The sequence below is a fragment of the Pyrgilauda ruficollis genome, unplaced genomic scaffold (genome assembly GCF_017590135.1).
Source record: "Pyrgilauda ruficollis isolate IOZ18807 unplaced genomic scaffold, ASM1759013v1 scaffold12, whole genome shotgun sequence".
Classification (NCBI taxonomy): domain Eukaryota; kingdom Metazoa; phylum Chordata; class Aves; order Passeriformes; family Passeridae; genus Pyrgilauda; species Pyrgilauda ruficollis.
In genome coordinates, this window is record NW_024510321.1 from 13971612 (window position 1) to 13992018 (window position 20407).

Sequence of the window (20407 nt, forward strand, 5' to 3'; positions counted from 1 at the left end):
ACCCGTCTAACTGCCCTCAGTCTCACTAATTATGCTGTTTCAGAATACTTCTCTCCCAGAAATATTTTGCAGTGCAGTAAGGAATGACTTAATTGTTTCACAGAACAATACCCACTATTCAGAGCGCCCTGCCATTCCCTCCCTCTGACACAAGCTGTCAGATCTGGCAAAGGCAGAACGAGAGATGAATCCAGGTCCTGGGATAAAAGGATTTTCTGTGAGAAACCAAAAGTTAAGCTTCTTCTAAGCATAGGGATGCACCCAAACTAGGGGGGAAACAGATATGGAAATAAATTACAAGCATCTGCCAGCATTATGATAATTTTGTCAGCAGTAGTTGGCAAGTTGGTCAGTTTTAATTCACCTACAACTTTCCTCCACTGTGAGGTTACTAAAGCCAAAATCCTTTGACCTCAATGCTAACAAACATGATTTGCTCAGCCAATATACTCTGCATGCAACAGTAATGCAAATCTAAGATTTTAATATAATGTTTATGCATATTTAATATTAATTACAATTACATAGTTAAATTATCCTACTACATTAACAATACTAGATACAATATTTAGAAAAAACAACTAGCATAGTTAAGCCTTCAAAATTTGGTAGTTTTCTATCAAGTATAAAACAGAATAGAAAACAAAGTTTCTGTGTGAAGAAGAGAACGTATTTTAACCAAAGCAGCCAAGACCTGTTGCAAAACACAGATCACATATGCTGACAATTAGACAAAACCTTGCAGTAACAAAAGATGCTGTCATTCACTATATTTACAAGAAACTGACTAATAATTAATTTGCTGACTGCACTATAGTGATTATTTAAAAATCCTGCACAGCATCTTTGTCTTGTCTTTTGTACGTACGAAATGACCTTGTTTAAACCGTATGTGCTAGAAAATATAGAACTCTGCAATAGAAAGAGGTTAAAAAAAGTTGAATACTGTGGAAAAAAATTTATTTAAGTCTATACAAGTCTTCTGAAACAAACCATTGGCTTTGATACAGTAAATTCAAGTGAATACTCATTGCAATAGTATTTTTTCATACAGAGATCAAGAAGCCCTATAGCTTCCCATTAGTGTCTGACAGAAGTTTTATTTCAGAATAAGTAGCTGCATAAAGCAGACGTGATAAGAGATCTCACAGTCACAGTGAGCTACAGTTGAGATAAACTTATAGTACAAACATTTCAGAAAATTAGGAATCCATACTGAAGTGTGGCAAAATGATTCACAATGAAAGAACAATGACATCACTCAGACCCCTTGCCAATAATGAAGACTTTCTGCAGCAAGTCTAGAGCAGACCATCATAAAAATCTAGAGTGCAAGAGTACCACAAATTTAGTATATAAATATCACAGGATTAAAACTCCAGTTAAGCCATCAACTGAAGTGATGATTAAAAGGAAAACATGGCGTCTCCCAGCTTTGCAAAGGAAGCTTTCAAAGCATCTCTTCAAGAAAGTGCTGATGCCAACTAGGGCCTGTGCCAATTTGTGTTTTAGACTGCACTGTTGAAAGACAAAATTTTAGCAGATTTGTCTAAGAACTGTATAATCCTGCTGCTTTTAATACCTTAAAAAAAGCATTTACTAGAAGAGATGAACTGTAACATTTATAGTTCATACTGTTTCCAAGATCTGTGCACACTATATAGTTCTATAATTTTAACAGAATTTAAAAATAAGACAAAGAGCAGACAATGCAATATTTGTTAGATGGATTTGTTTAGAGTAGTTACACAATGTATACAGTTGTAAAATTTTTAGTGCTTTTGTTCTTGCACATTATTAATGCTACTTATAAAAACCTGAAGATTGCAAATTGGGCATGCTTACCATAACATTTTCAGACTGGGAAAGCTGCAGAACATTTTTTCTACAAGTGTTCACTGCCATGATACAAAACAAATATGTGCAAACTGCAAGGTCCCTAAAAATAGCATTTAATGACTTTATGTACAGAAAGATGTAACTATCTGTTTAAATATGCAAAGAATAAGCTTCCCAAAGTTTATAACATAGAACAATATCCACCACATGCTCCTCCTCCTCCATATCCTTCTTCCTTGTTTGATAACTTTACACCTCTGTTTTGGTTTTCACTTTCCCACAGTCCAGGAGTCTGAATGATTTTTTCAACAAGTTCTTCAAAGGCACACTGCACACCATCACATGTTTTTGCACTTGCCTCTGGAGAAGGGACACAAAAAAAAAAAAAAATCAAGCATTAGCATATTCTGGTAACTTGTTTAATATTTCTCTTTCAGTTAAGTCTCAACCTACAACAGACTTAAAACTTCTACAACCTATTCCTAAAAACATAGCGGTGCCAAAATTGGCAACTATGTGGATTTGTCACCACACAGGTAGCACCTCAAAATATTTTTAATAGAAGAGCTTTCAAGTCAAACTTCACCTGACCATACAGAGACAGCTATAGCTTAGCTTTATTTTCCTGTGGAAAGCACTCCAATAAGAAAAATTTGGATTCTTGTCTGAAAAACTTGTTGGCCATTCTGCGTTTCAGTTCTGTACATTAATCATAATCATAGTACCATCAGACCATATGGATCAAGGATCCATACTGCAGGATTCTGGGTCAGTCTCCATTATAAAACTCATCTGATAAAAGCAATAATGCATCTCATTCCTTTTGCAGTTCGCAGAATTCTAGGTAATTTCACTCAGGATCCTTACTCTGACCAAGACTAAGAAATCTGCCCACAGGTTAGGTTACGAGAACAACAGACACCATCAGAAATTGTTCAAGCCCCACAAGGGCTTGCCCTGTTCATCTACGCAGCCACGCAGATACTTAGCAGAGGTAGCATGCATATATATACATCTATATATACACACACATACATATATGCACACTTATAGTCTAATTTTCATTTTTGTTTTCATCTCCCATGCTCTCAGTAGCTTGTGCCTCAACTTTGAACTTTTATTTCCACATCTGACGCTGTGGCTAAAAAGAAACACAGCAGACACTAAACAAGTAAGTCTTCAGTCAGACAAAGAATCTAAGTCTAAGTACAAGAATGAATGAGTACATATCAATGAACTGCTTCACTACTGGAATAATCCTGTAAAATAATTCCTTCTGATCCTTAGGTGAAACACATAATAAACATGTGCATAAAGAGTCACTTCAACACCCATTTTTTAATTTAGCATTATATGGCTTTGCCTACAAGACCCATTTCATTTTGCAGCAAGATGAGACCAATATATTTGCTCCAGTCATAATTATGTCATTACTCAATCCCACCCACCATTCATAAGTTAATTATATACCTACCTGTTTTTACATCCCAGTTCTAACACAGATTTCTCTCAGGTACCAGCCATTTTGCTATACTAAGGCTGGCCACCAGCACCAGTTTTCCCTCTTCCATTTTGCTTCTGTTATTAATTTAGCAAGTCAGCTGGGGAATGAAATCAGACAAAAACCCAAACAGGTTTCATCACACTACAGAGAACCTGTACTCTGCCCTTCATCCTTATGAATTTCTACATAATCATCCACAGCTAGAACAGGTATCTGGACAGGCACAATTTTAAGAAACAGGAATACCCATTATCTTTGTGCCCAGCACAGGTGAGAAATATCATTAATTGGACTGTACACAAAGACTCTCAATCCTACAGAAGTGGTACTTTTCCTTATGTAACAAAAATTAAGAAAGATCTCTGCAAGCATCTATAACATACCTATGAACAACATGGAATGTTTTCTTGCAAATTTGAGGCCTTCATTTCTGTCAACTTCACGGTTTTCCTATAATAAAACAAAGCATTAATATTCCTTATTAACAATATACCAGCAGATTACTTACTGCAGTTGAATTTGGTTTACCTTATCAATCTTGTTTCCAACTAACATTTGCACTATGTCATTCCTTGTGCAGTAAGTTTCCAATTCATTTAACCAGTTATCCAGCTTGACAAAAGTATCTCTTCTTGTGACATCATAAACTGAAAGATATTAGTGATATTATTTCACAATATTTTTCCAAGAATTACAGCTTACATTACAAAAGCAGCAAAAATGATGGCTTTTTTGAATCAGAAAACTGAAGGAGTTCTAAGGATTCAAATTTACCTTCTGTATGAACAACTAGAAAGAAAGCAGGACACCTAACAACTCCAATCACTGAGGCAGAACAACTCCAAGTTCCAGCCACCTACAGTTCCCAGACTAATATTCCTTGATATATCCCAGCTTACAGGCTAGAGACTATCATTCTCCAAGGAATTCTACACTAGCTGATCCCTCACGTAGGATATTTAAAATCACTACACAACAGCTATGCAAACAGGATGGCACAACCTTCAGTACTGAAGCTATAAAAGTGGCTTTTTTCCGTTGTTTTCACATCCTACATGCAGATAGGCATAAACAGCTCCTTTCAATCAAATCTGTAAGTTGGCTTGCATGAACAGCCTTATTTTTTGGAAGACAGGTAACAAAGAAATAGTCAGGAGATACTAAATAAAAGGGGACAGCAAATCTCAACAGCAGAACCTTCTATCTCCCAAACAGTGCTTGTTTACAGCTTTCAACAGTAAGTAAGTGGCAGGTTCAGTGCAATTAAGTGACTTGATACAACATGTTTTAACAGCACCTTCCCATACCAGGAAGATAACACAACTCGCAGCTTGGGAAACCTACCAGGAAGTCACATGACAGATGTTATTCCCCATTAAACAATTTAACTAGACACAATAGCTTAGCAAGACTCTCTAAAGTCAGAAGCAACTTCAAGAAAATTAAATGTACATCCCTGCCCTTACTTTAGTCAGCTCCTCACTCCCAGCAGTGGAGAAGCAGACTTCAGAGCTCAGTGCCTAGAAAACATGCTTCCATACACCAAAAAAAAGCACAAATGAGACTTGACCATGAAGCTGAAATTATGGGTTTTGCCCGGGTTTCTCAAACACAGACTGGCGCTTTCTACATGTCCAGCTGGTCTTTTCTAAGTGATTCTCAGGGTAACATTCCATTAGTTGGGAAACAAGTAACAAAAACCTTAGCCAGATTCCACGTGGTTTATATTATTAATTTCATTAGGAAAAAAACAATGGGGAGAAGAAAAAGCTGTATCATACTGATATAGAGAGACTACACTGAGGAGAATTATTTTTTACTCTGCACTTAGTAAGCACAGGCAAAAATAAAAAGCAATAAATAAAAGACAAATTCATGACAGCACAAGGATAACAGCTCCAAGCTATCCTTTCAGAGAGTAGTAGCTTTTATTCTCATGCAAAAAACAGAGGTTCTCAAGCTGGTGAGATTGACTACACGAGAAAGAAGTTGAGACACCAAGATGCTTTTATATGAGCTGTTCAACACAGATACAAAGATTTTAAATACCACTTAGATATTATATAAAGGCTATATGAGTTTGTGTAACTCCAATGCATGAGAAAACCACAAACATTTGAACTAGCATGCAAAGATATACTTACCTAGGATAACACCTTGTGCACCTCTGTAGTAACTGGGGGTTAATGTTCTGAACCGCTCTTGACCTGCAGTATCCTAATAAGCCATACAAAAAGTTCCATTATTCAGAATTTGAGCAGAATAGTTTAGCTTTCAGCTATTCTACTTCTAATGAACATACAGAGTAAGATTTAAACAATATTCCACTAGCAGATTAGCTGAGTTTATTCCATCCCCTGCTGTTTTACTACACATTAATTTTGAGATTATGCAGTCTGTCCCAGGAAGCACCTTTGAACTATTAGATGTAGCATGTAACTGGATTATATAACAGTAAGATGGCCATTTTCTGCACAGGCATTTCATCTGCAGCTAGTATTGCAGCAACCAGCAAGAAAGCAGCATAGCTGCAGTACTAAGATTTTCTAACAAGCATCACAGCTCATGACAACAAAACCAGTTCCTTCACTTCAATCACTTGGTCCAGTTAAATTTGACTGAGTATCTGGGTAAACGGACTAACATGCTATAACACAGCAGAAGCAGGAATCAGTCAAAGGTTTCTCTGGTTTTAAGCAAAGTTGAGTTTACATCCTAAAATTTAAAGGGTCAATAGCTCTGAAAAAAACCCCATAACCCACCAAAATTAGAAACCTGTTTTCTTGGCAGAGATAAAGTTATATTGCACACTCACTGAAGGCTTTATGCAAAGAATATTTAAACAACTTTCTTAATTTACCCAGGTTAGAAGTGACACATGAAACACTGTGGACTCCCTGACAAAGAACCTGGATAAGCAAATTAAACTTCAACATTCTACAAGCCACTCAGTCAATGCCACACATCTAAAACTGGCTTTGTGTCATGATGCACCTTCACAAGTTTTTCTTTTCCAGTTTACCTCATGATTATTTCTTTCTATTCACCAAAATGGCAGAAAAAAAACCCCCTAATTTATCATTCCTTGTTTTGCTATCAGTCTGGTTTTCCTCCTGTATGCATTCTTTATTTTCTGTCAAACTATTGCATTTATTTTCCTTGTCAAACCCATTTATTTCACTGATGATTTCTACTGTAACTAGGACAGTAGTTCTAGTTCTACTGTAACTAGACAATTAGTTCTGTTTGTTAGTGAGGTATGAAGCACCCTCCAAGCTACAGAAACACTGCAATACACATTTCATGTTCTACTACTACTTCCCAAGGAAACAAAGGTCTGATATCTTACTCATACAAGAAACAAAGTTTTAATCTTGCTTGGTACGAGAAGACACAACTGGGTCTGACTATTCAAAAATGAGCTTCAAGTCACAGAAGTGTGGAGGCTGGTTTACACAATGGAGAATATTTTTTAAAAGCTTGGGAATAATTTTTCTTCACTTGCTGTAATGGAAGCTCTACTTTTAACTATGGCAGAAGTTGAACACACTAAAGCTATGATTATATACATACTCTCTCTTTGAAATGCATCTGCTACAAATAATTCTGATGTTGAGCTTATAAAAGTCTTCGTATGATGGCTATGAAGTTTAGACAAAAAATGGGTCTAAAGAGGTAACATATGAGCACACAACTGTAATTCTTAACCTATTAATACACAACCTCATCGTTATAGGGAAAATTTAGTGAAGAAGTGCACCCTTCTACTGATTTAATACCATTTAGTTCCTCCTTCTCTCCACTTCTTTCCCAGCCAGATCTGCAATTAGTACTGCAGAAGCTCACAAGCAGCAGAGCTACCCCCTCAGCCAGCTGTCCCACAGCTCACTGCAACTTCTGAATGCTGCAGTATTAACCTCCCACTTCTCCAAATCACCTTCATACTAATAGAAAAGGATTCTATACAAACTATACATTATAGAAACCCCAGCTACTCCTAAAGAAAGCAACACATGAAGAACTTAGGAGAGACTTACCCATATTGCCAGTTTAGCTTTGTTTCCATCAACTGAAATAGTTTTCACCTTGAAGTCCACACCTAGAGGAAGAAAAATATTTTAGTTCTTCAAACATATTACAGTTATCTTTGAAAAAACAATAAAGAGAAATGGAAAAAATAAAATCAAATGCCAAAAAACCCCATGTTTTGACATGAGCAGGAAGAATAAGTTCCATTAGCTATTTATGAACCTTGCTCAAAATGTAAGGTTTTCTTGGTGACATGCTTTTGCAAAAGCTTAAGGGGCTTTTAAGCCATTGACTCAAAATATCTTATGGAAGTAAGGCAAATACTGTATCTCTTGTATTAAAGCACCTATTCCAGGACAAATTTTCAAGTTCATAATTCAAATGGATTAACTTTCTATTCATTACTCACAAACACTCTCCAAACAGCCAACAAGATAATGGTTCTGCTGGTCAGTCATCTACTCCAACATGTGACAATTCTTCCCCTTCATGTATCCTCCACCCCCAGGAACTAGCAGCCTATCAATTGCTCAAGGACAAGATGCACAAAACTCAAGCCAAGGAGAACAGCATGTTAGTGCTGCAAATTTAGGCTTGTTAGACAGCAAATTTAAATGATATAGTGACACACATCCGTTTGAGAGGGTCATGAGAACTATGATGCATTATGTTTTAATATAACCCTTAGGTTACTAATAGCAAGTAACTACCCAGAAATACATTTCAAGTATTTTAGACCGACTTTCACTTCTCACCAGGCAGCAGCTCTAAAATGAAGTAGCAGTATGGAAAGCTGATACTTCTATAAGAACAACTTTCAAGTACAACTTTCAAGTACAACAGCAACCTTTTTGTACTTGGAATTACAATGTCAATCATCACACTCCCTACCAGAAAAAGAATTAAACTATTCTGATACAAAATGAGTAGAGCTTGGGATGAGTGCACTTACATTCCAAAATTCATGCACATTACAAACAAATACAAGCAGCTGCCAAAATACATTCAACTTAAAGTCACAAAGGATATATAGGATGATTAAGAAACTGCATATTACAAGCAGATTAAAACTTCAGTTGCACTGAACTTCAAAAGAGCTTTGTTTCAAAATAAGTAATTTATTCCACTGTTTCACAGTTTCAGCTCACTGAAGTGTTCCCTGAAATGTCAGTTGTTTTTCCGACAACATTCTGCACTGGAAGAAGCCCATACTCTCTTTCAAGCAAAATTTTCCCAAAGTACATCAACTTTTATAGTAACTGAACAGAACTTAGTTTTTTTCAGGTACTAGGACTCTTAGTCCCTAGCTTAGCAGTAATACAATACTAAATACCACGCACAAGAATGGTACATTATTCTACAGTTATGTTAACAGAACAGTCGTTATTAACTTTATTTTAAACGCCAGTTCTCAGAACTTTACCTAGTTCACAGAAGACTGCTTTGCTACCAATTTGACTCAATTTGATCCTAGAGAACATTCTGTTCTGTCCTCTTTTCAGCACTCAGCAGTAACTTGCAGACTAACAGAATCTCTTTCTTCCACTGTAATTGCATGTTTCTTCCTCTGAACTCCAAAAATCCCCATCTGCAGTTAGGTCAGCATGCCTAACAGTTCACAGTGCATTCTTTTATCCATTTGTCTGGCACCAAAACTTGTAACTGCAGATATTACAAGTCTCTTGGATACTTAACATGACAAAATACATAATAATAATTTCAAGAAATAAAAATTCTTTCTTAAGATAAACATATTTTATGTATTCTGAAGCCACAGTATCCTTCCCCCATTCAGTAAACACATTCAGTATCTTGTGCCTGCACAGTTCAGCAATTTCCATTTAATGGAAATGGATATACACACCTTTATATTAGCCTTGCTGCTGGTTTAAAAATCACTTTAAATTTTGCAAGACCAATGCAAGTAAAATAAGAAACTAAAAAAGTGACTAAACCTCATGCATTAAACTGACTGTTGAAAAGCAAAAGTATGAAAATGAACTAAATAACACACCAAAATACACCCTTGAAAGTGATTGAGACAAGTAAAATAGAATTCTAACAAACAAAGGAGCTTAACACATGTCAAAGCCAAAACAAAAAGAAAATTTTTAAATACTTAGGTTTTTGGTTGCCTATACCTGCTATAAGGAAAAAAAAAGTAGAAAAAAATTTAAGTCTCAAGAAAATCTTGTTGAATTGAACAAACAGGATACTTATATTTCCTAAAACCAACAGTGAAATACAGACATGTTTGTGTGACAGGTATCAGTTCTGACCCTGCAAGAGTGATGCGTCTATCCTTGACAGCGGAAAGCTGACAGTGCTTTCCACCAGCAACAAGACAGCACTGCTGGACTCTACCCCTGTGTGTTACACCTCCTGCCTCAGCACTACACACTAACATACTACGGCCTTACAATCTGTAGGAAGCAGCTCTGCCACTGACACTGCTCTCACATTCAGGCCACTAATGCTACGCTGTGTTTATAGTAAGTGCACAATTAGCTACAGTGTAGTATTTGTGTCATAGGTAAGTGACAAGCTGGACAGCTTAAGAGTTTGAGGACTCCAAATGCAAGGAAAGCTAAAAAGAGACATCAGATCTCAATACATCACTTCATTTGCAAAATACAAATTGCACTGAACACTTATCTACAATCTCTCCTACAGAGAGCAAGCAAGTGAAAACAAGCACGAGCAGTAAGGACAACAGAAAATACTGGGGTACAAGTAGTCTGGTAAGATCCATGTAATGAAACCCAACAAACAGACCAGCCTCAAGAGAATACAAGGACAGGTAATCTGCCAGGTTAAATACAACCTGTTTAATCCAACTAAAGCTACTAAAGCTGAACTATTTGCCAAAAGCAGCTTATTCTTTGAAGAAAATCACAGGATTTTTAGTAAGTTCTGAAGAATAACCCACATGAAACAATAATTTAAGGTTTCTTTTAAATTGCACCCAACAGGTCTGTGCAATCTATGAAGGTTAAGAAGTCTCAACAGCTCATCACAGGCGATCAGTTGTACTGCTGTCAAGGCTTTCCTCAGTATTGTGGGTTTGTGTGCACTTCTTGCTATATCTTAAAGAAAACCAAACCAACCAAAGTTCTCCTCACTTTCAAACCAAATTAAAAAAAAAAAAAATAGTCACGTTAGGCAGTCCAGCAGTCAGTATGCAGATGACATTGAAAGAAGACATTATTTATAGTCCATTCATTTTGAAAAAGCCCAATACTCTTCAGTTTCAACAGGAAAGGCTTTAAAAGCTCTTCTGTCCTTCTGTCCCCAAACTCTCAAAACAAAATAGTATGTTTAATTAGCACAAAAAGAACTCCAAGCCAAGACTCACAAAATGTTTTGACATTTCACCATCTTGTTAGTACCTGAAATTGGCATCTAGGGTCTGTCTTCGTGCAGCAGAATAGTTACCTCTAGGAACTCACTCCAACTGCTTTATCTATATGAACAACAAATCATGCCCTGAATTTAAATCTGACATTTTGCTTCTTAGAAATACATTCACCAGAAAAGTGGCAATGGCACTGGATACTAGTTTAAAAAGAAAAATGAGAAAACAAATAGGAACTTAGATTCTGTCCTCTTCCAGTTAAGCTGACAAAAAATGAATCTGCTATCCCCCAGGAGCCCCTCACACCATGCTGTAGGACTTGCACAGCTGGGGTCACAGTAGCTCTACTGCCCAGCACTACCTCAAACATCAGCTGGTTGGGCCTAACAGAGTGATCTACGCCAGCATTTGCTCAATCTCTAGAAACTGAGTTCTCCTGCCAAATGATCACATTCATTCCAGATTCGTATATTTGCTATCTGAAGTAATGTTTACATTGAGTACTCTTCCTCCTTTTCCACACCAGAAATAGAGCAGAATAGGACCTGCCAGCAACAAACCTTGAAATGTTGCTATTTAACAATCAGTGACTAGCTACCACAAATGCTGTTGTGCATGTTTACAAACCCGAAGAAGAATTTCTTCAGGAAACATTTCCTCAGCTTCTCAAATTATGCCAGTTTTTGACACATACAAACAGCAGAAGAGAAAACAAAGAAACCCCAGCATTAAAAACAAACAAAAAACCCCAAACAATGAAGAAGCCCACTCAGAGACTGAGCTACTCTTTTGGTATCCAAAACATCGGGAAAGCTGAAGCAGCTATTCTGCACTAACTGCCTGGCTCCCATGGTTGGCACATCAAGAAAGTAACAGGACCTAAAGTATACACAGTGCCAAAACTATTAGATTAGAATCCAAGATTGCCATCTTTACCACCTGATCTATTTCATTCCTGTTGCCTTCCACACTATCCTCCCTCACAAACTGAGGTGGGGCTACTTGCACAACTTCATTTTTTATAAGCAATGGAATGAACAAAAATAGGCCACATTCCTCCCCTTGGCTTCTCAGTGCTTTATATGAAATAGTACTCCTGAATCTTATTAATGTTAATGAAAATAAAAGATCAATTTATTTAATTCTTAATAAATTAGACAGAGCTGGTTTTGTTTACCAACAGCTGAACTCAAAAGAAAAAAATTCTATATAAGCTCTTAGACAGAATTCTTCCTACAGAGAAAGTAAAAAATGCAACTGAAATGATGGTGTGAAAACGTATTTCTGTTTTCCATAATTTCAGTTATTACTTTGGCACAGAGTTGCATCACACTCTTAAAAGCTCCATTTTGCTCCCTTTGAGAAACAATCCACTTAGTTATCCTGCATTCTGGGTCACTCTCCCCCAGCACAACTGACCCATGCTGGTAGGTATAATACCAGCACAGCAATGACACGCCACTGCCTTTTTCCCCAGCAGCTCCAGATTCCTGGCTCTCTCCCACTTTTCTCAGGAGTCTAGCTGCCAAGGAACTGATTACTAAGCAGAAGGAAAAAAAAGCCACATTGTAATTTCCTCTCTACAGAGCAAAAGCAGATGCCACGCAGAGCCCAGTGCACTTCAGTATTGTTTGAAGTCAGAAGAGTTAACACTACCTGCTACAGAGTCTGAAGCTAGCTACCAAGTATCATATTACATAGACACAAGGTCTGGACAGCAATATTATTAGTAAAAAACCTGACAGCTATTCTGCACAGATAAATCAGTAGGAGAGTAGTAGCTCTTACAGAACTATATGTTAAACAAGTCTGAACAAACCACAATTATACCCTGAAAATGTTATCAGTTTTTCTAAGGTAGTATCAGCACATACTTACCAATTGTTGCTGCAAGTTCTGGGTCAAATGTATCATCTGTGAACCGCAGCAGAAGGCTGATAGGGGAAAAAAGAAAAAAAAGAGATACTATTATTGCAGCATTTCCATACCTCGCTGAAAGCCTATAAATTACGAGTCTGAAAGGAACAGCAAGAATCACATAGCTAAATAAACTCACATTTAATTTTTTTAAATTCTTTATTTTTTTGGTAGGAGAGAATATATGGAAAAAAGAAAAGAACATGGAAAGAATAGAACAGACACGCTCTGCTACCTGAGCGCGTATCTCTGCAGGTATTACCAAGAACATCTCTTTGAAAACAAAGTACCACACAAGTTGTCAAATCAGCTGCCTGAACAGTCATGTGATCTGCTCTGCTAAGCATTTTACTTCAACCTTATTCTATTTTTCTTCTCCCAGAATTCAGTACAAAAGCACTATGTTTTGTTTCAATATTGCTTCACACAGTATTTCTGTAAGCTTGAGAAACAAATTCCAAGTCAGTTTTTCATCCCAGAAATAACTCCTTGAACTGGGCACACAGAGGAACAGCAAGGACAACACCCATCAGAAATAAAGCCACAGAAGCTGAAGAGCAGAAATAGCTCACCAGCGTTTTATGATTTTGTATTTCTTCGTGTTAACAACTCATACACACAACATTTCCCCCATCCTGATGAATGTGTTTGCTACCAACAGAAAAAGTTACAACCAAGATTTAACAGCACATCACACCATAGCACTGCAGGGTTCCTTAAAAAAGTGCCCATAATGCCACCAGTGTCAAATGTAAATATTTGTGTGAGAGACAAAGATTCTGAGCATGCAATTCCTAAAATCAACACTCTTATGCATCTGTGGCAAGTGCATGTGGCAGGCAGCTGTTTGCTATGACCACAGCTTCTACTCATTTCCAGGATGGAGAAACAAAACAAAGCCTTATCTACTTTTTGGTCTTCCCCATCACCCTGTTCTTTTCTCCTGTTTTTGCATGTGAATTTAGAAGTCAAGTGCTTTTTAGCATTTGGACACAGTCCTCCAATGACAAAAACAGTGTCCATTGAAATTCCTTTATTTCAATGAGGATGAGTGACAACTTCAAGTTAATCACAGACCAACGTTTTTTTCTCTCCTTATTCCAGAACCCCAAAAGCAAATGGTAGCTTTACTTACCAAAGAATAATTAAAATAATAATAATTTTATTGTTATTTTAATAATAAAAATTATTATTTAAATAATTTAAATTATTTAATTTAAATTAAATTATTATTAAATTATAAATCACAGCACACAGGTTTTTAGATTTCACAGATAGTTCTATAAGGATGTTATTTAAGAGCAGCTATTTTTAGTTACAACTAATACTAGTTTCATTCAGAACAGGGAAATTATGGAACCCTTATACTGCTACTAGAATAAAACCATCATTTTACCAGTCTTGCATGCCTAGCCCAGCCACCTTCTACCTTTTTTTCATATGTAGCTATCTTCTACAAAGCATAGCACACTCACAGGAACCATGTTTAAGACAACATTTGAACAGAACTCAGGACAACCACCACTTACTCCACCTTGCTAATACCTGCTTAGCACCTGACCCTTCCTAGTCAACCAATAGGTAAGAGACATAAATTTAGGAATAATTCAATATTAAGTTCCTGTACCTGAACAACTCCACTGTTACCGTTTAATAGCATTTTTATTTTCTCCACAAAATGCCTCTTTTAGCAAGCTTTCTGATGTAAAGAAACATGTATATAAATAGGTATGTAAAACCCCTGTGTTTTATCTGCCCCAGGAAAAATTCTTCCATATGGCCACTCATATGTGAGGTGACATCAACTAAAAGAAATTTGCTCAGGTCACGTCTGTCACCAGAGGCCTACTGTACTAATTATCAATTCAGTAGCTAACTCAAATGAGTAACTGACGGACTTTTAACAAATATGGGCACATTTTTCCCCTAATTAGCAACTTGTATGTAATTTGGGGTCACAGCAGAGGACATGCATTATTGCCAAAAAAAAAAAAAAATACCAAACCAACACATAAATAAAACCCCAGCTCCTTAGCCCTGCTATCTACAGCCTTAATGTACTTGATAAAGTTTCTAAGTAGCAGTTATAGAATTACTGTGTCAGAACTACTTTGCTGCGTCCCTTGCTCCCCCTCACACACCCAATGCCGGGTCACTTGTGACTCTGCATATCTGTATTATGGACTAGACGTTAGCCCCAAAGCGCTGTGGAGCTGTACAAGGGCACCTATCTCCGCACGGCGCAGCGCTGCCCCGGGCACAGGGCGGCCCAGGCGACCGCGGGCAGCCCGACAGAAGCCCCGCTTCATCTGCTGGCAGCTGAGCCTGGCACACACCAGCTCAGGGCCGGCGGCTGCGGGAGCGCGGAGGAGAAGGAGAAGGAAGAAGAGGAGGAGGAAGAAGAGGAGAAGGAGAAGGAGGAGGGAACCTCTCCCCCGCCGGAGAGCTGCCCAGGAAGGGAGCTCCCCCCGCGGGCCCGGCCCTGCGGGGCGCAGGCCGCGCCCAGACGGCATTGTCCGACAAGGGGCCTAGGCCGGAGCCGGCCGGTCGGGAGAGGCTGTGGAAGGCTGGCGGGCGCCCCCTCACCTGGACTTGCCGACGCCGCTCTCGCCGATGATGAGGATCTTCAGGGTGGTCAGTACGTCCTCGTCCATCCCGACGGCGCCCCCGGACCGGCCCCGACCGCCCGACGCTCCGTGCGCAGCTGCGGCGGCGGCGACGCTGCGCCTGCGCGGGGCCGCCCGCGGTTTGTTTACAGCGGGCGGGGCGGGTCGGGCCGGGTGCGCATGCGCGGGCCTCGTGGCAGGGAGAGCTGCGCGGCCGGGCCGTGACCTGAGGAGAGCGGGGAGGCGTGGCGGGGTTTGCAGCTGCTGTCGGTGTCAGAAGCCGGGGCCGTGGGGAGAAAAGCGACCAAATAAAATGGCAGCGGTTTATTACACATTGGAATGGGCTGCCCGAGGAGGTGGTGGAGTCCCTGGAGGCGTTTAAGGAAGGACCGGCTGTGGCATTCAGTGCTGCGGTGTGGCTGACAAAGTGGCGATCGATCATCGGTTGGCCCCGATGAGCTCAGAGGTTTTGTCCAGCCTCACTGATTCTGTGGTTGCTTGCGCCGCACGAAGGCAGGCGGACAGCCCGGTGCGGAGCAGGGCCAGCTGCCGCCTCCCGCGGGGAGCAGCTGCTCCCGAGCCCGCCGCCAAAACACGGGCTCGTCTGGGGACAAACCGGCACTGGAGGCCAGCTGGTACGTGACACCACGTGCTTTTCTACCAGCATCTTACATTCGCCCTCAAAAGCCAAGAATGTTGTTTGGTTGGGTTTTTTCCCAATTCCTATGAGAAAGTCTCTTTATATCCAGTTCAGCTAACCTGCTATTATGGCTTGAAACCTACCTCAGGCCATGTGTAAACAAGTGCAACTCTTCTAAAATTAACAGCGTACATGTCAGACATGAGCCTGAGATTCCTCAGCCGGTGCTGTAGTCCTTGGCCCTGCTGGGCAGCCTCTGGGCAGGCCAGAGACTGACTGCATCAAATACGAAAAGTTCAGGCTCCTCCATAATCACGGCAATCAGTCACACAACCAGTCACTCCAAAGGAAGAGATCAGGCCATGTCAGCAGTTTGCACAAGGCAGGTGAACTTGTGAGGCCATCGTGGTTTCTGTCACAGCAATGGCTGCAGAGGGCACAGCTCTTCCAGCAGACTGCTGATTCTGCTCAGCATTTGCCTTCACCTGGGTTCCAGGGTCAACACAGAAACCGTTCTCTTGTAAACCTCTCTGTTGCCTGGCTTCGTCCACTTTCAGGATCCGGTCTCCTGACTCTCTTACCTCAGAAAAATAACTCCCAGGAGGAGGACAGTAACAGTAATTAACCTATTAAACTATGGAAACATATTCTATAATTAAATGTGCAAATGGCTGGCTGTGTTTACAACACTACTGTGCCTGTTTGTAATGAATAATCTAAAATTTATTGAAAGTGTGACTGTTTTCGTAGTCTGGATTGTGCTTTGCAGTCATGCAAGAAAGCAGAATGTCTATACTCTCTAGTTTTTGTTGAAGTGTACAGGAATTCTGGGGTCTTAGCATGGATGAGGATTTGAATTTGGAAGGCATATCCAAAGAGCAAAGTATTCCACTAAGGCTACTGAATCTCTTGAAGTCAGAGAGTATTTGTATTCTGTGATTAGATTCTTTCCCACTGCAGCCATAGAATTAAACTATTAAATGTGGATATTAGTCCTGATTCAGATCACAATGCTATACCTCACTCAGAATGAAGGGTTGGTCAGGATGGCATTCAGATCTTTGACTTTAATGATGACCATATGCAAAAAAAAAAAAAAAAAAAGGCGAAGCATGACCTAAATGAACAATTCTGTAACTCATACTTATGGATGTTGCGTTTTAGACCTTCTTAGGCATGCCCTTTGAGAACAGATATTTCTCCAGGTTGTCCTCCTTCATGTAGTCTCTGTAGGAACTATGTAGTCTCTCACTTTGAGATTGGATCTGAGTGCTGCAGTCAGCCTGTTTACTGTTTGCATATCTATTTTACTTCTGGAAAACCAGGCCTGTTGTAGGAACCAGCTATTGGACAATTAAGGTGTCTCAGTACTTCAAAACAAGAATATTATTTATTCATTGGAAGATGTACAATGATCAGAAAATCTTTCAACAAATTGTTGTATAGTTTCTTCATTGAAGCTGTCTCTGAACTGGGAGAGACATCTAACCTGCTGTAATTCAGGAGTGCCTGTCTTTTTCCTTGCCTGCTTTTCAGTACTCTTCAGGAGTCCTAACAACTAGCCCAATCCCTTGAATAAGCCTGGGAGGGTTTCTCTTTTTATTGTTTATTGTCCCATTTGATCCTGACCTCAGATGTGGCAGGGTCAAGCCATAGCATTGTGGTTAGCCCTGCCTGATAATCAGTCTTTCTAGAAGAATACTGGAGATTTTATTCTTTTAATACTATGCTGTTTCTTCTTGATTTCTTCTCAGTGATCTCTGCATTTCTGACAGAATAGGGCAAAGCAGATCAATTTGTCTGGAGATAATATTTGTAAATAATTATGCATATTTACTTTCCTTATTCTAGATACACCACTAAGGGAAGCAGTTTGATAGTGGAAAACTGCATAACTTATTCCAAGGCAGGTCACTGCTATGGGGAGACGGAGACAGACAGACAGACATCAACTTTGCACTTCAGAACTTCCCCTCAAACTTTACAGTCTTGCATGAAGACTGCCTGGTTCCTGGTTTGATACAGGGCTCAGACTAGAGAAATGTCAGGTCCATCTCAGCTTGTGCAAATGTATACAATGAGTGTTCCTGAGCTTTTGATTGCTTCAGGGATGTGACAAAGGGAGGACATCTTGACGATGATATCATGTACTCTCACCATTACAATTCCCTGTCCACTGTATTACAGACTTGGCTGTATCTTTGACCATGAAAACAGATGGGAAACTATTTGTAATCACTCCATCAGGGCTGGGATCAGTAAAGAAAGGACCATTACACTTCATGTACCCTCAGGGGACTGTAGAGCAGTTGCATAGTGCAGTGCCCTTATGCAGGCACTGAGAGCAAGTAAAGGTGAGAAGGATCTCCATCCAGTTTGCTCCTGCTGAACGAGCTGCAGGGTAACCTTGGCAACAGAGACGAGTGTGTCAGTAATAATCAGCCATTACCGTGAGAGACTACCTGGAATAAACAACAAAGAGCTCCCTCAGTCTCATTCTGTGTCTGAAAGACACCTGGGAGCCTTTGGTAAGTTCACTTAAACCATCTGCCTTACTTCCACAGCTTCAATATGGAGATGATGGTATTTGCTATTAGAAGACTGCAGAAACAGCAATGGGTCAAGGGAGCTAAGCTGCCAGCACTGCTTTGTTTAGCATGAGCTCTGAAATTCATGATGGGAGAGTATCCCCTTAACTACATGGCTGTCCTGTCTCTCTATGCCATCACAAGTGAAAACAGACCTTGAAATGTATAGGTTCTGTTTAGGCTGTCTAGGTACACACAAGTCTCAGGCACATGCACCTCTTGAGGTGACAAAGTCCTTAATTCATGGAAACTCTCAAAGATTTTCTCAGGCCAGTCATGCACAATGTGCAGCAGAAGCTGAGAAGCTCAACCACTTCAGAGAGAAGTTGACAGCAACCTACTGCTGCAAAGACTAATCCTGCTGTCCCAATTCCACATTGTGAGGCTGACCCATATGTTGTTGTGGCAGTGAGTCAGGAGTTATGATTCACAATGAAACAAGCAGGATTGCTAAACTCACCAGTCCCACCCAGCAGAGATGACACACATTCACACGCTCATTCTTTTTTGCTGCTTCATGAAGTAATTTGCAAGGTTTGTAAAACTGGCACTATATGTGTCATATTAAGGGAGGTTCCTTCTCTGTGTGACATCCTTAAACACACTCAGCACATCTATATGATTTCACATTCAATGAATAAAAGCCAGGAGTGAAAGTGCTGCAGCAGTCCCAGAACTCTGGGCAGGATTCCTCTTGAGACCACACTGCAATGTAAATGACTCTGCTCTGTCTGGCCACTCCTTTTCTAAAGAATTCAGCCTATTTTTATGAAGAAACTATAATTATCTTTCTCTCCCCCTTCCAACAGCAGCAAGAACTGGGCACTCCCTTCTGTTGATCTTCTCAGTGTCTGCTTGGTTTCTGTGAACACTAAGGGGGATTTAAGACTATAAGCACGTTAGCTCTGGGCAATTAAAAAACGCTGCTTATAATCAACACAGTTTAAAAAACCATTGGTGCTGTGACACAAATCGGCTATTTGGGGAAGAACAACAAGAAAAATATTGTTTCAGCCATTCAAAGAGTGTTGTATATGAGAATGATATGCCAGTATTTTTCAGAGGAAACCAACATATATTCTGAAGATCATTAACTGAGACTTCCATAATGACCATGAGTAGATTGCTGATTTTGTGCTAGGATACTGTGACTGCTGAAAATAATATGAAAAACTTGATTGCATGCTTTGCAGTTTTATTTTGCTAGATACAAGGTATCTAGCAACATATGAGACACCACATCTTACTTCTCTGCTGGAAAACGATGACCAAGGCTAGCCGCCTCCTGTTACATAAAATTTTGTTCAGATAAATTGGCTAATTGTTTTATCCCAAGTAATGCAAGCAGTAATATTAAAACAATTTATCTTTCTGCATTGTGTAATGAACCTTATACCAAGGACAGCTTTTAGTACTGGAAGACCTAAATACTATTTTTTAAATGTCTCTAAAGCAACCGTTGCAATCGTAAACAATGAGAGAGTAGATTACTGTTTAGAAATGATGGATTCCTTACAAAACATTGATTACATTTTACACAATTAAGAAACCAGCTTTGCTATTTGAAGTGAATCTGTCATCTACTGCATCAACAATGAAAAGGGTGAGACAACAGATTTCAAAGGACACAGTAAGAATAACAAAGTTTGGATGTTTTCCCACAGTTGCTCTTCATGTGCACTTTGTGAACATACTGAACTGTGAGTGCCGTGAATTTGTCTTTTTTCATAGCGAGTGTAGTTGTATCCAGTGGAGCACAATATATACTATATTTACCACTCAGATCACAGGATTGCTCGAAGATCATTGAGTCCAACCTTTGAGTGATCACCACCTCGTCAAGTAGACCATGGCGCTGAGTGCTACATCCAGTCGTCCTTAAACACCTCCAGGGACAGGGACTCCACCACTTCCCTGGGCAGCCCATTC

General features: G+C 39.6%; 1 protein-coding gene across 1 annotated transcript; it reads right to left on the reverse strand.

Moving 5' to 3' along the window:
• Positions 1-943: 943 nt before the first annotated feature.
• On the reverse strand, positions 944-15385 carry RAB18 (RAB18, member RAS oncogene family). Its single transcript, XM_041487971.1, has 7 exons — positions 15231-15385; positions 12606-12661; positions 7381-7442; positions 5488-5560; positions 3872-3990; positions 3727-3793; positions 944-2199 (listed from the first exon to the last, which is right to left on the reverse strand). Exons 1-7 carry the CDS (start codon positions 15296-15298, stop codon positions 2021-2023), a joined length of 624 nt encoding a protein of 207 aa, XP_041343905.1. The 5' UTR covers positions 15299-15385; the 3' UTR covers positions 944-2020.
• Between the last annotated feature and the right edge of the window lie 5022 nt (positions 15386-20407).

Coding starts and splice junctions, on each gene's coding strand:
- RAB18 (XM_041487971.1), bottom strand. CDS start 15,298: ATGGACGAGGACGTACTGACCACCCTGAAGATCCTCATCATCGGCGAG. Junction 3,991..5,487: donor TGCACAAGGTGTTATCCTAG/GTAAGTATATCT, acceptor AATATCTTTCAG/TTTATGATGTCACAAGAAGA. Junction 2,200..3,726: donor ACATTCCATGTTGTTCATAG/GTATGTTATAGA, acceptor TCCCTTCTCCAG/AGGCAAGTGCAAAAACATGT.